This window comes from Microcaecilia unicolor, chromosome 12, assembly GCF_901765095.1.
Source record: "Microcaecilia unicolor chromosome 12, aMicUni1.1, whole genome shotgun sequence".
Taxonomy (NCBI): domain Eukaryota; kingdom Metazoa; phylum Chordata; class Amphibia; order Gymnophiona; family Siphonopidae; genus Microcaecilia; species Microcaecilia unicolor.
Window position 1 is genome coordinate 23239347 of NC_044042.1, and position 16138 is coordinate 23255484.

The 16138-nt window shown below is 43.7% G+C and overlaps 1 protein-coding gene across 10 annotated transcripts in view; it reads left to right on the forward strand.

Annotated features, from left to right (window-relative positions):
* PPP1R12B (protein phosphatase 1 regulatory subunit 12B) overlaps nt 1-16138 on the forward strand; it is a 219397-nt gene that overhangs the window by 135716 nt on the left and 67543 nt on the right. Inside the window, exon 20 of one of the 10 annotated variants that reach the window (XM_030220577.1) lies at nt 6925-7471. The exons of 8 other annotated variants lie outside the window; for them this stretch is intronic. In XM_030220577.1, coding sequence (XP_030076437.1) covers nt 6925-6951 — 27 coding nt within the window. In that variant the 3' untranslated portion in view covers nt 6952-7471. Of the gene's footprint in view, nt 1-6924; nt 7572-16138 lie in introns of those variants that run through there. One more of the 10 variants, XM_030220580.1, reaches the window with a different exon arrangement.

A 16138-nucleotide genomic window follows, 5' to 3' on the forward strand; every position in this document is an offset into this window, starting at 1 on the left:
TGTTTTTCAAATAGCAGTGAAGTGACTTTCTATTAGTAGTCGCACTATATAAGATTTTTAAATAAAATGACCAGATGGGCCAAAGAGAACCAAAAACTAGATAATCTCTGACTCTTGACAGCACGACCGACCGAGGCTGGTGCTGCAGGGGGCATAGTAGGAGAGTCAGTTAAATAATTTTTTTAAGAGGTCTCATAATCATATACATTTGTATTGATGCAGGAATGTCTGCCTTCACTAGCCTTGTATAAAAGTGAAATAATGTGCATGCACCTTATGCACATCTTTCTTTTGATGAATGTTTATAAAACATTAAATATATCAATGTGAAGGGTCCTACTAACATGGCAGATACAGACTATCCAATCTACCTAAGTATTCTGTTCCACTCTGCTAAACTAAGACTGCCAACTGTATCCAGATTCAAAGGACAAGGTTGATCCAGTCCTGGGTTTATCCCAGTGGATGCTGGGACTCAAAGTCTTGCTTTTCTTAGGGAATGCAATGGGGAAATCAGAGTACCAGCATGCACTGGGGTAAATCCTATGGGTAGCCATTGAAATTTCACCACTTCAGAGGGATATTCCTTAAAATAGTAAAACTTATAACCGTGTGATCAAAAAATGTAAATTGCAGTTAATCACCTGATTAAAAATGTTGTTTTGCAGTTAATAGTATTTTTAATTGCTGTCCTTGGTGGGGTGGGGCTCTGGGGGTATTCGGGAATAGACCCCCACCCCCCCAATCCCCTTGTAGGTTCCCTCAGGCCTACCTTAAGAATGCTCTGGTACTCTCTGGAAGGACAGACAGGAGTGATCTGTGTGTTTTGACGAGGTTCAAACGTACGGTAACAGCTTCTAGTGATAGTGTCACAGTACTGATCCCTAGCAGCTCAATTCAGCCTGGGGTTGTCATTGTTAGTGCGTTAATAATTTTAATAATCATTAAGGTTTGCTTGTTAGTCGAGATTAATGATGACCAACAGTACTAGCAAAATTTAGAGAGAAATTACATTGGCTTCCACTTAAGGAACGCGTTACTTTTAAAGTTTGTACACTAGTCCATAAGATCATCTACGGCGAAGCCCCAGCGTACATGTCTGATCTAATAGACCTACCACCCAGAAACGCTAAAAGATCATCCCGAACACACCTAAACCTCCACTTCCCCACTTGCAAGGGCCTGAAATACAAGACGCTGCATGCGTCAACCTTCTCCTACAAGAGCACGCAGGCTTGGAATACACTACCGCGCAACCTAAGAATGATTGACGATCAAGCTTCCTTCCGTAAACTACTAAAGACTCACCTGTTTGAACAAACTTACGGAAAGAGCCAACTCACATAAAGTCCATACTCACTGTTCATCAATGCAATATACATCCACTTGATCCCTCATCCCGCAATCCAGTCTATCATACACTTATCCACTTATCCCCTTCCAATTATTTCTATGTTGATGTCCCATTGTCATATTCCTAATTTGATATTTGAATGTCTCGTATAACTTTGCACAATGTAATCCATAACCAAATTGTAACAAATGTATTTCTATTATTCATATCCTATTGTAAGCCACACTGAGCCCGCAAAAAGGTGGGAAAATGTGGGATACAAATGCAATAAATAAATAAATAAATAAATAAATAAATAAATAGAGCTTTGGCTGTCCTTGGCAAATGGGAGGAATTCTACCTTTTTTTTTTTTTTTTTTTCTTAACCAACACAAAACGGTTTGTATTTGTGGTTACAACTGATAAGTGGTTTCAGCACTTTCCTAGAGATCTTGATAAAGGCTCAGATATAGATGAATTCTTAAGGGCTTTACATATTAGACCAGTTTTCCCAAGTCCAGTTCTGGAGTACCCCTTGCCATTCAGGTTTTCAGGATATGTACAGTGAATATGCATGAACTTGATTTCCATACGCTTCCTCTATTATATGCAAATTTTTTAATGCATATTCATTGTGGATTTCCTGAAAACCTGACTGGCAAGGGGTACTCCAGGACCAGACTTGGGAAACACTGTGTTAGACCACACATTGGAAAAGACCTCATGAATATTCACTATGATTATTCTGAAACCCAAAACTAATAGGGTTACCCAAGGATCATGTTTGGGAACCACTGGACTGGATGACTATGAGGCCTTTTCCAGTCGTATCCTCTGTGCTTCTACTTTGAAAATACTTCTAAAAGATAGCAGCCTTGCAGGATCTACCACAAACTAAGATATTGCCATTCAAACTCCAAACTGCCATCTGTGGTACCCTGCTCCGCACCTCTCCGATCTCAACTTAAAGCGCCACAGGAAGTCATGAGCCTTGCGATTTTCCACCAATTTGATCTATCTTATCGCTGCAATATAATTTGCACCCTGGTATAACAGTGTTCCATTGGTTATCTTCCTTTCACCAAATCTCAGAGATGCCTATTATGTCTATCTTTTCATTTAGTGCTACATATTCTAACTCTCTCATCTTATTTTTTAGGCTTCTAGCATTTGTATTCAGACACTTCAAACAATTTTATTTTAAATTCCCGTTAACAGCTAGTTGAGCAGTTGATGGTAATCTGTTGTAATCTTTCAAAGCTGTCTGCTCTTTATTTAAAGGTGCCTGGTCTACTGTGGCCCTTATTGCAGCCTCACAGTTGTGATGCCCTGACTTTCCTGCTTTGCTGATATACTTCAAAGACTTCTTGTCCTGAACCATGCGCTTTTGAGCAATTGTCTGCCTTCCCCCAGTTTTTAGTTTAAAAGCTACTCTCTCCTCAATATCGATGCCATTTGGAGCTCATTTCATCTTTTAGCGCTTTTATATATTCTGCATTGCCACTCTGACAGCGTGGTGCCATAGGTGGAAAACAGAGACAATAGGCCGAATAGCAGTCTGCTTTGTAAGGCAGGATACTGTGTGCCTGCACCAAACTTCCTAATGTGCGTTTGATATAGGTACATACCTTTTTATTGTAGATACTTTTTTTTTAATTGCTCTCCAATTCAGATCAGTCTGTGTCCTGTAGTCCTGTATCTTCCATTGTGTGCATGGGGGAGGGAACCAGAGAAGGTGCATACTGGGTTTATAAATATTTTTGGAGTCCTATCAGATGGGAATTGGTTGCAGCTAGTTTTCTTACTTGCTGGTTTGTTCTACTTCCTCCTCCCCACTCCTCTGTTTTAATCATAAAAAGTAAAGCTGCTGACATTGGAGGGATCACAGGCAGTTCAGAAGCTGCCATGGTGGAAGATGAGGAGTTTTCCTGGGAACTCCAAGCACTGAGTGAAGGGCAGCTCGAGCTCTTGGTCTGTTACAGTGCACTTGGCTTCCATTTATGGGAAACTCTTGTGGTTCTACGCAGAATGTTTATATGATCACACAGTGCCATGCCAGGAATTGTTTATCTCTGTTTCCAGTCTGAAATGATGCTTTTCTCCTGTTGGACTGGTGGGGTCGAGGAGCAGAGTTGATGATCAGGACTTTACCCCTCCCCAGACATTAATGTTGGGGCATTCCTGCTCCAGATGGTGACATTGCAAATGTACATTATTTGTTAATTCTCTACTGGGATGTTTTATGATGCTCTTTATAAACTGCATACAACTTACTACTCCAGTGTCATTCTTGAGCAGATGTAAGAAGAGCAAAGCATAGAAAGAGTGAAAGGGAAGAGTATAGATGACATTTGAGGGTGGCAGACAGGAGAGAAGAATAATTTATACCCAGAACAACAAGTGACTTGGGTGTGCATAGAAAATACTTGATTTTTGTTGTTGTTATATTTTGGATGGGGTGCACATTGAGCTTAGTGTCTGCCAAGAGCTGCTTAACATCAGAGTTGCCCTACTGGGTCAGACCAGGAATCCATCAAACCCAGTATCCTGTTTGGCACAGTGGCCAATCCAGGTCACAAATGTCTGGCAGGATTCTAAAATGTAGCAAGATTCCATGCTGCTTACCCTCAGGGATAACAGTGGCTTTTCCCAAGTCTACTTTAATAATGGCTTATGGGCATTTCCTCCAGGAACTTGTCCAGCCCTTTTTTAAACCCAGCTGCGTTAACAGCTTTTACCACTTCCTCTGGCAATGAATTACAAAGCTTGATTATGCACCATGACTATTTTCTTCAATTTTCAAATGGATTTGTTCGGGAAAATAAATGTGAATACCTGTCTGAAAATTGCCCTTTCTGTACATGTTCAAAAGTATGCACTATGTTCCAGAGCTCTTCTACTTTTACCTTTGTTACAATGGAGGTGTGTCTAGCCCTGGGTTAAGGTGAGAAGAAAGTTTAATGCATGATTTTGTTGGGGAAAAGTGCCTGCAGGGATTTTCCTTAGGCAGCTTTCAAATTGAAAGTATACACTACACATGCTTTTGACTATGACAATTGATGCAAAGACCACTGGTGTAAAGTACCAGTTATTTTAAAACGTACCCCCTAGCTGGTCTTACTGCTCACTAAATCGGAAAAACAGAGCAACTTTGTTTTTGCATATTATATTGTACTTTTTTCTTAAGATAAATAAAACACTTGGACTAAATAAAAGGAAAAAAGGAAAAATAACAAAAAAAAAAAAAAAAAACCCCAACTGTAAAGATTTTTCTTAATTTTGAAATGACATGAAATAAAGCCATGTCTTTGATGTGTTCATGTTTTAGGAGTACAGCACAGCCCTATTAATCACAGCACCAAATCAAAGTGATAAGAAAATGTGTTTCTATGTTTGGCATTTAGTTTTGATTGCCAGTGCGAAGACGTGCAATGAAAAGTTAAGGTTATGTTTGTGAAGGCTTTATCTGTGACTCAGTCTAATAATACAGTGATGATGAGGAAGGATAGATACCTTTATTTTGTTCCTCTTCTTTGTTTGTTCCGTTGGACAGTGAAAGATGGAATACCTCTCACCAGGAGTGCACCTGTGATTTTGTGGTACTTTTCAAGAGGTTCTTTTGTGTAGAATTAGTGATGTTCCCTGCTCTTTCCAGAACAAGGCACAAAAACAGATTTGTCTTTAAATGTCATCTTTGATGATAGAGTTTGACTAACAGCAGTGCCAGTGAGTACAGCTCCTACATTGTTATTGCAAGGCTGCTTGTTAGAAGAATATCGGGAGTAGATATGGCAGTATTAGGTCAAGGGTGTTTCATCATCCCTAATGAGCAGCAAATGTGAGAGGCTGCAATACCAACAGTGGCCATGAGGTGTCAAGAGTGGAGGAGTGGCCTAGTGGTTAGGGTGGCGGACTTTGGTCCTGGGGAACTGAGAAACTGAGTTTGATTCCCACTTCAGGCACAGGCAGCTCCTTGTGACTCTGGGCAAGTCACTTAACCCTCCATTGCCCCATGTAAGCCGCATTGAGCCTGCCATGAGTGGGAAAGCGCGGGGTACAAATGTAACAAAAATAAAATAGATACTATTGGAGATTCTACATGGAATGTTGCTACTATTGGAGATTCTACATGGAATGTTGCTATTCCACTAGCAACATTCCATATAGAAGGCTGCGCAGGCTTCTGTTTCTGTGAGTCTGGACGTCAGACTCACAGAAGCGGAAGCCTGCGCGGCCACATTGGTGATCTGCAAGGGCCGACTTCTACATGGAATGGACTTTGGTCCTGGGGAACTGAGGAACTAAGTTCGATTCCCACTTCAGGCACAGGCAGCTCCTTGTGACTCTGGGCAAGTCACTTAACCCTCCATTGCCCCATGTAAGCCGCATTGAGCCTGCCATGAGTGGGAAAGCGCGGGGTACAAATGTAACAAAAAAAATATATATATCTTCTATTATCATTGATGGGTTTTGTCTGTTGGTGGTGGAGTTGGGCACAGAGATGGCAAAGGCTGTGGCTTTTTACCGTGTAGGTCCATGGAGTTAGCTGCATCAGCATCACCAGTAATATGACATAGAGAGGGAGTTCAAAAAGAAAGGGGCAGCAAAAAAGAAAGCATAATGGCGGGTGAATTCTAACTGGGCTGATTTAGGATTTGGAAGAACTAATCTATGATCATTAATTGAGTGAAGCAGACGGGTGGGAGAATAAGGAATAGTCAGTGTGGGAGGTAATCTGGAAGACTTACTCAATATTCTTTAAAAGTGAGAGTAAGCAAATTAAAATATGCTGTTCTATTGGAAGCCAGTGAAATTTTTGTAGTAAAGGAGAAATGTGATCAGACTTATGTGCATGGCAAGTGAAGGTAAGACCTAATTTCTCCATTTGATACACGATATGGTGTGGAGTAACTTGACTTTCTGGTGCCAGTCATGAAACAGATTTAGTAGTTACCATATCTTGTTGTGTATGTGTTTTTTTTGTTTTTTTTTCTTTTCTTTTTAAAGGGGGTATGGAAAAGTGTGAGTGCTTTAATTCAAGCATTTTAAGCCTAGCTCAAACATAGGAAACCATCCTTTTAAATGCTTGCAGCTCTGTAGGACTTTTATAGAAGGTAGCGTGGGAGCCTGGAACAGAGCCACTGGATACTGTGCCACCTGGTTGAGCGCTCTGAGAGCGGACAGGCTTAGACGAAGCCTTAAAATGCAACAGATTGGCTTCAACTTCCCAAATTACAACTTCCCTATGGGTTCAGCTTCTCTGTAGATTTCCTCTCTCCCTCCTCCTCCCCCACCCCTGCACATTTTGTTCTTTTATAGGAGTGGAAGCTTAAGTCCCTTAAGTTGAAAGGGAATCTTTTGCCCTTGGCCCTTTTCCAGCATTCCTGGCTAAGCGAGTAAGGATCTGGAATGTCAGGCACCAGCAGGGGGTGGGCAGTGGATTGTAGAAAAAATATATTTATGCATAATATATAGTATGCCTGTGTTTCCAGAAATGTATTATGGCAGCACAGTAACTAATAGAGCTCAGCAGCATCATCCTTTGGACTGCCCCTTTTCTTCCAATAAGGTCTTCATCCCTTCTTTTGTAGGATTTTATTTTTCCCTTCCATTCCTAAAATCTGGGGGCTGGACCCAAAGCAAAACAGATCTTTCTCGGGATTGAAACAGCAACATTCTGCCTGCAAAAGTTTGAGTGGAAAAAGAAACTTATTTCTTTCTGTTCTGATTCATCCTGCTCTGACCTGGAGTACAAGTGACTCTTTGCCGCCAAGGTCTATCTGAAATTTTTGTCTCGTTTTCCAGGGTCAGACATTGGCCTCTTGAAAAGTGCACTTCCAGCAGATTGAAAAGACTTGCCTTAAATTTGGAAGGTGGTGTACATTGTTACGTAGCTGATTCCCTCCCCTCCTCCAATTTCCATCCGCATGTGGACCATGGACAGGGCAGCTGTCTGTGATAAAACGACACAGAGAAATTAAAACAGCTGACGCTGTTCTCCACCCCCCCTTTCTATTACACTTGTCTTACTATATGGAACAAAAGGGTTTCAGCATTGAACTGTGTGCAGAGAAATTTTGAAGGAGGAAAGAAGAGAAAGGGTGTCCACTGTTACAGAGCCCCATCCTCTGGGACCATGTCCTCCCTCTACTCCCGGAGCAAAGATTTTCCACGAAGCAGGAAGTCACAATCAGACTCTCCCCCATCCTCGCCGTCTCCCATTGCCAAGACATTCAAAGTAAGCTAAGCTTTTTATGTTTTTTCTTTATTTTCTTTGGAATTATGTTTAATTTATAGCATGTTGCAGGAACCAGTTTTGTGTGTTTGAATTTGATGATGGGGGGGGGGGGGGTGAAAAGTATTTGTTGCTTAGTATCCCCATGTGGTGCCCTTGTTAGTGATCATAAATGATGTAATGTAAAAACTATTTGTTTTTTTTTCTTTTTTCTTAATTAGAAAGTATCATAGGGTATTTAAAACAACTCAAGTTTATGCCAGGCAGCGAAGAATTTCTCACCTGTGAGTTTTATGTCTCTGATTGTTATTTTTGTTTCACTCCTTTTTATTCACACAGCTTATTAGGTAATTTGTGCATAAAACTATGTGAAAGATGATGTGGTCTCCCCTGCCACCTTGTGACCTCAGAACTCACCATTTGTCTTAACATTTCCCAGACCACCTTCCTCCTTCCTCTTTTAAAACTGAAGGCACTCATAAGGTCTCACACAGTGCAAAAAGCAGGAATGTGAAGGAATGGGTTCCTTGATCTTGGGGTTCTGGCTGTTTGTATAGATCTCACTGTACACAGCTTCACATGGTGTTTAGCTCCTTCTGCCAAAGAATATATGATTAAGCTTTAACACAGGTAATAGACCTTTAAACCACATGATTTTTTTCTTTGCCCTATACTGCGAACCAATAGTGCTATTTAAATAATACTAACATCGTAAAATGTAATATAAACTGTGTTTACCCTAAAAAATTTCATTACTGAAGCAATGTCAACAGACCTCTGAAGCCTTGAAAAAGTTTCAGGCGTCTTCCATAAAAGGCCTTCCTTCGACCCTAAGAGAAATCTGAGAAATGTATTGGAGCAGTGAAAAGAGTAGAAGTGAATGCTGGAAAGGAACATTTCTTGACTCTCCAATTTGCCTTTTAAATTCTCCAACATGACCTTGGTCTGACCTTCTTCTTTCCTGTCTCATGGACTGGGGGAGGGGGAGTTACCTTGTCCTATAAGTACATAAATGGACAAACTCTGATACTAATGAAAGGTGAACATGCTCCATCCCCACCTATAAATCAGAGAAATTAATCAAATGCAATATCATATGTGCATTGTAGACTCAAAAATAAGGCAAGCAGTAATAACCATGGAAAGAGGTCTGACAAGCTGGTGTACTGGAAACAGGAGTACCTGTTGCTATGCATTTTCTACCAGTGTAATAATATCAAGATTGCAGTTTGGTTTTTTTTTAAATAGTACAGAGTTCTACTAGGCATATTGATCCTGGAAAAACCTAGAACCTTTTTGGGGTTTGATGCCTTTTACCACATCAACTAGAAATGATGTTTTGTAGTGTGTGAATTTTAAGAGACTACCTGAACTCTTTACCCTTTAGCCACATCTGAAGAAGGAACTTGTGTGATCTGAAGTCATATACCACTGCATCTTTCATGTTTAGACTGGCAGTACTGGTGTGCGGCTGTACAGCAGCACCTGTTTCATACTCTGTTTTGGTTTTTGCTCCTGGGATCAGAGCTGGGGATTCCACAGACAGTGATTATAGTGATTGGCTTAACTTTGACAATACTGACTGCTTAATAACATACCTGTTCTTGTGTGAACCTCAGTTTGAGCATCTCAATATAAGGATTAGGAACATAGTTAAAAACAAAAAAAAAACCTCAGGCAGCTGTGAATGGAGCTTCATGGTATCAAATAACCTCCACAAGAGCTACTTTGAGGTGGGCATAACCCTAGCTTATTAGGCATAAGATTTGTTAAGGAGCTGTTACTTTTCAGCAGCTTCATTGCTTTGAAATTGGATTATACCATGAAATTAACATCCCACTGGCTCTTAATGTTGTATACTGTTAAACACTATGCCTGGGTTTCAGCCCTGCCATTGGGTATCTCTCCTTTTTGCTGATTGGTGCTGTGGATGGTGTTAGAGTAGTCACCCTATTGGAGAGGAACAGGGTGGAAGAAGGAGAATCACATATAACTCTTGGGATGGAATGTAATGGGCAGTCGAAGGAAACCTTTGGTACAAATTGGTCTGTAAGAGCTGATGCACAAGAAATGATTCAGTTCTGGAAGCCATACCTTATGTGCTGCCTCTGGGAGACAAAGAACTAGAAGAACAATGGAACAGAAGAATAAACAAAAGAAAACCAGTGTACCCATCTTCACATAATTTATTTACCAGATTCTATAAAGGTTGCTCAAATTTGATGCTCAGGGCAGATGCACTTGCAAATTATGAGCCATTTACAATTATTGGTGTTAATTGGCACTAATTTGGACTTGCACATAGACGTGCAAATCTACTATAATAAAACGCACCTCCAACGTTCTGAAGCTGACTCAGTGGCTTCAGTGAAGGGTTCGTAACGGTGTCACATCTCTCTCTGCCCAGCCCTCGCGTCAAAATGAGATGACGTTGCCCTCGCATCAAAACGTCATAGCATCGAGGGCGGGGAATCTGAAGGCAGGACTGGTGAGGGAACAAAATCGAAGGCTGGAGACAGGCTACAGAAGTCAATGCGTTATGACGTCAAGGGCGGGTAAGCAGAAAGCAGGAGGACTGAGGGAACGAAATCGAAGGATGGAGATGGCCAGGGCTTTCAATAATGCCACCACTTCGACGGACCGAATCAGGGGACAGATGACAATCGCTGGGTGGCTGTAGGGGGGGGCAGGGGACAGATGAGAATCGCAGGGTGGCTGTAGGGGGGGGGGGATAGAGGACAATCGCTGGATGGCTGGAGGGGGGGCAGGGGACAGAGGACAATCGCTGGGTGGCTGGAGGGGAGGCAGGGGACAGAGGACAATCTCTGGGTGGCTGAAGGGGGGGCAGGGGAGAGAGCATAATCGCTGGGTGGTTGAAAGGGGGGCAGGGGACAGAGGAGAATCGCTGGATGGCTTGAGGGGGGGCAGCGGAGAGAGGAGAATCGCTGGGTGGCTGGAGGGGGGGCAGGGGAGACAGGAGAATCGCTGGATGGCTGAAGGGGGGGGGCAGGGGAGAGAGCATAATCGCTGGGTGGGGCAGAGGACAGAAGATAATTGCTGGATGGCTCGAGGGGGGCAGTGGAGAGAGGAGAATCGCTGGGTGGCTGGAGGGGGGGCAGCGGAGAGAAGAATCGCTGGGTGGCTCGAGGGGGGACAGGGGAGACGACAATTGTGTGGCTGCAGGGGGGCAGGGGACAGAGGAGAATCGCTGGATGGCTCGAGGGGGGGAAGCGGAGAGAGGAGAATCGCTAGGTGGCTGGAGGGGGGCAGGGGAGATGACAATTGCTGGGTGGCTGCAGGGGACAGAGGAGAATTGCTGGGTGCCTGGAGGGGGGCAGGGGACAGAGGACAATCACACACACTCTCTCACAGACACACTCGCACCCAGTCTCACTTTCTCACACACACACTCGCACAGTGCTGCCAACCAAGCAGATGGGGGGGAGGGGCAGGGGGTCCTGAGACCAGAGAGGAGGGGAACACAGAGGGGGGAGGGGGTCCTGAGACTTGACACAGTCAGTGTCTTTCACTCTCACACAGTCTCTCACTATGTCTTCCACTGTATCACATTCACTCTCTATGTGTCACAGAGTCACTCTCACACTCGGTCTCACAGAGAGTCTGTGTATCGCACACATACACTCTCTCTGTCTCACACAAACTCTCACACACAGTGTATCTGTGTGAAGCACACTCTCTCACACTCACTGTGTCTCACATACGCACTCGCACACACTCTCATTCAAACACAAACACGCTGTCACACACACACACACACTCTCTCACAGACACACTCGCACCCAGACTCACTCTCTCTCTGTCACACACACAGACACTCGCACATTCACTCTCTCTCTCACACACTCACTCTCACATACACACTCCGAGGAAAACTTTGCTAGTACCCATTTCATTTGTGTCAGAAACAGGCCTTATTTACTAGTTATTCTATAAGGCTTGTTCTGTCCTTGCAAAATATTACTTGTACTAGGCTTGACATTCAGTTTTAAGCCAGAGTACAGAACATCATTATGAGAAGACTCTGAACTCTTGAACCAAAATCTTCTTTAATGAAGTAATCAAGCAAGGAAACATAACTTACAGTTTAGATGTGCTGGACAAGAGTTTTTGCATTGGAAACTGGGAGTCTATTCTCAACCAGCTCTCTCTCTATGCAGGAGAAGCTGGCAGGATTTCAGCAACACGCTGAGTAGTAATGCTGTTTGTACTTTATATTGGTGAAATCTTGATAGAGTTACAGTATTTTGAAGGGATCATAAAGCAAAATACAGCATAAACAGTTTAGGAAACATGCTGCAGATTGACTTTTACAGATCCAATGGAGAGAGAAGGGGGGACAACACAGAGAACAAGGCAAGCAACTAGAAAGAGTCCCATAAGACACAGAGAACTGGACGTGCTCTGAAAGAAACTATTACAGGGAACCGCAGGATTACAGAGATTTGTAGTTCAAGGGCACAACCCAATTCTCTGACTCCACGTAAATGGGGGCAGAACAAGACTGTGTGTCCAAAATGTCTTTCATACAACTCAAAAGTGGGCATGGCCATGGGAGAGGCATGGGCATATCGGGGGCATTCCAAAAATATGGAGGCGGTGTTACAGAATTCCAGGGTTGCACGCCCAACTAGTGTGCCAGGATTTACATCCGGTTTCACAGATGTAAGTTATTGCGCCCAAAGTTGGATGTGGGACTCAGTGCTATACTTTTTCTATGAAGGACGCTTGTGTGGAGCGTATAGAATACGAGTTTAGCACGGATGTTTCCAGTGCTAAATTTGGGTGTTTGTGCCATTTACTGAATCTGGTGCAGTATTTGTAACTAGTAAAACATGCCCGTTTCTGGCGCAAATGAAACGGGCGCTAGCGTGGTTTTCCTCCCGAACCCCCTCCTCCCCCCCCCCCCCCCCCCCCCCCCCCACTCACCGGCATTGCTTGTGTTGTGGCTGCGGGGCCCGGGAACTGTTCTCATGCCTCCGATGCCCCGGATTCGGCACTTGCGTCCTGGCTCCACCTCCTCATGACCCGTTTGTTCCCTATGTCTCCCGAACCCCCTCCTCCCCCCCTACTCACCGGCATTGCTTGTGTTGCGGCTGCGGGGCCCGGGAACTGTTCTCATGCCTCCGATGCCCCGGATTCGCCACTTGCACCCTGGCTCCACCTCCTCATGACCCGTTCGTTCCCTACGTCAGTTCGGTCGTGACGTTGGTCGTGACGTCATCACGGTGGACGCGAGGGCGTAACAGACAGGTATGGGCAGTGGAGAGGCTTCATCACCATGAATCCACGAACCCTTCACGAAAGTGGGTGGAGCTTGAGTGGCTTCATTCGAACGTTGAGGTTGCGAATTATGTCCAGATGGGGTGTGGCTGAGGGCGGGTGTATGAGTGAGAGTGAGAATGAGTGCAACAGTACAGGGCTTCAGTGTTTCCCTGCCACACAGTGAGCTTCAGAATTGGAGGTGAGAATTATTTATATAGATGTCTTCCTTGCTGTATTGGATATTTGCAAATGGTAGAGGTGTTTGGGGTTATTTTTGTTTGTTTTTCTTTTGGGTTGTTTTTTGTTAGTGTGTTTGCAAAGCCTGAGGATTAGCAACTAACTTGCCACCACCTGGTTGCTGGTGCTAAAGTGTATCTTAAGGTACGTGTTACTGTGATTTCAGGGTGCCAGTTGCACAGCACTTTTAATTGAGAAGTGTTGGCATTTCGTTCTGAAGGGTTTATCCAGTTTTTTTTGCAGATAATTTAATTCTGCTGTTTGGCAACAGCTGTTACATCATGTCTCCAATCGGGTCTGGTAGCAGGATATTAAAATTATCTTTCTTTTACTGCTGGATATTGTTTAACAAAAAACCAAAACTAAACAAGAAGCTGCCGCCAAGAGGACACACTCTGCTCATAGCTCACATCCTGCATTTGTATCCATATCAAAAGGAGGCTCAGAGCAGTACTCCAGTTCATTTAATGTGATGGGAAGCTAGAGTACTAGTGATTTTATTCAAGCACTTTTATTCTTAATCATAGTGTTTCATGGTGAGCACAGTGTACATTGGTAAGTGTCTGTGGTACTGGTAATTTAACAGTGGTAGAGTCTATAGTCGGTGCCAGTACGTTACTTTTTCTTCTAAAACCCCTGTGATAGGAAACAGCAAAGAAATGAATATTGGTGAGGAACGGTTCCAGAAGTGCTTTATGTGCACAGAAAGGGAATAAGAAATAGATATGTATGATTGCTGTACTTTTTCTTTTTCATTAGTGTGTATATGTAACTTCAGTTAACAGCATACATCTTTATATTTATCTTATTTTCGTTTTTCATTTGCAGCTAGTGAATGGATAACTTTTTTGCTGTGCATCTCACTGCCCGGCCAAAAGTAGTTCACATAAAAAAAGAAACAGCAATAGAGACGTTCCAGGCGGGACTTAAGATTAACCAGATAGCAGCACTATTCAGCTGCGACCCAGAAAAGTTCATCTGTTGAAATAGGACCACATAAATATCAGTTCAGTTTAAATAGATACTTCCATTTAACTTAAGGCCACACATTGAACTGCCTAATTAAATAGATAGTGCAGATAAAAATCTGAATAACAATAAGCAGATAAGTCATTCGCTTATCTTTATGCAGGGACCACCCCACTGAGTATCATTCTCTCAGATTCCAGGTAAGCCAATATCCAATAGGAGTTATGTGTAAATGTTTGGGCTTTATATGTCCTTTTAAGAAGTAGTTTTGAAATTACCAAGTGCAAATTGGAGTTTGCTAATCAACCACTTTGGGTCTACTTACTGCAGGGGCAGAATCCCTATTCACCGCTTGGGACACGTTCTGCTGTGCTTGTGACAGGATGAAAGGTGACTCCCGTTGAGATAGTTAAGCAGTGTTCCCGCTGAGGGACCTGCTGGCTGGCATTGAGGTGCTGCAATGCATGTAAGCCAGGAATCCCACAGGACACGAAGGAAACAGTCAGTAGCAGCACATCTTAAGATTTGGCACAGCATCTGAATACACTGAGGTCTTCAGGCACTCCAGCAGGGTCACTCCAGCAGGGTCAGTGTGCAGTTCGATGTAGGAAATCATGGGAAGGGGCTAGGGGCCAATTGACAGTGAGGAACAGCCTCTGTCTGATTACGCATGGAACGCAGCTGCTATTTTACAGCCATGGGGCCCTACAGAGCATTCAGCTGCATCAGGATCTTTGTTTCTACAGAATTTATATTGCTCTTACACCAGGCCTACATACTGAAGCATGGACAGTTAACTGAAACACCTTGCAACAAACTTATCTCCTCACTGCCCCTCTGGCTCCTAAGAAATCTCGTTTAGACCTCCAGGAGTGGGCAGATGAGGCTATTTCTGCTTCTCCCTCCTTATCTGATGTGGTTTTGGTCTATTTAGAGGAGCCATCGTTCAAGGAAACGTTAGCAGAGGGAGAGTGGCCTCCTGAGAGGGGGATGGTCAAAGTACTGAGGTTGTTTCATAAAGAGGAGCTCAGTACTCTTACAGTGGGGGAAATAAGTATTTGATCCCTTGCTGATTTTGTAAGTTTGCCCACTGACAAAGACATGAGCAGCCCATAATTGAAGGGTAGGTTATTGGTAACAGTGAGAGATAGCACATCACAAATTAAATCCGGAAAATCACATTGTGGAAAGTATATGAATTTATTTGCATTCTGCAGAGGGAAATAAGTATTTGATCCCCCACCAACCAGTAAGAGATCTGGCCCCTACAGACCAGGTAGATGCTCCAAATCAACTCGTTACCTGCATGACAGATAGCTGTCGGCAATGGTCACCTGTATGAAAGACACCTGTCCACAGACTCAGTGAATCAGTCAGACTCTAACCTCTACAAAATGGCCAAGAGCAAGGAGCTGTCTAAGGATGTCAGGGACAAGATCATACACCTGCACAAGGCTGGAATGGGCTACAAAACCATCAGTAAGACGCTGGGCGAGAAGGAGACAACTGTTGGTGCCATAGTAAGAAAATGGAAGAAGTACAAAATGACTGTCAATCGACAAAGATCTGGGGCTCCACGCAAAATCTCACCTCGTGGGGTATCCTTGATCATGAGGAAGGTTAGAAATCAGCCTACAACTACAAGGGGGGAACTTGTCAATGATCTCAAGGCAGCTGGGACCACTGTCACCACGAAAACCATTGGTAACACATTACGACATAACGGATTGCAATCCTGCAGTGCCCGCAAGGTCCCCCTGCTCCGGAAGGCACATGTGACGGCCCGTCTGAAGTTTGCCAGTGAACACCTGGATGATGCCGAGAGTGATTGGGAGAAGGTGCTGTGGTCAGATGAGACAAAAATTGAGCTCTTTGGCATGAACTCAACTCGCCGTGTTTGGAGGAAGAGAAATGCTGCCTATGACCCAAAGAACACCGTCCCCACTGTCAAGCATGGAGGTGGAAATGTTATGTTTTGGGGGTGTTTCTCTGCTAAGGGCACAGGACTACTTCACCGCATCAATGGGAGAATGGATGGGGCCATGTACCGTACAATTCTGAGTGACAACCTCCTTCCCTCC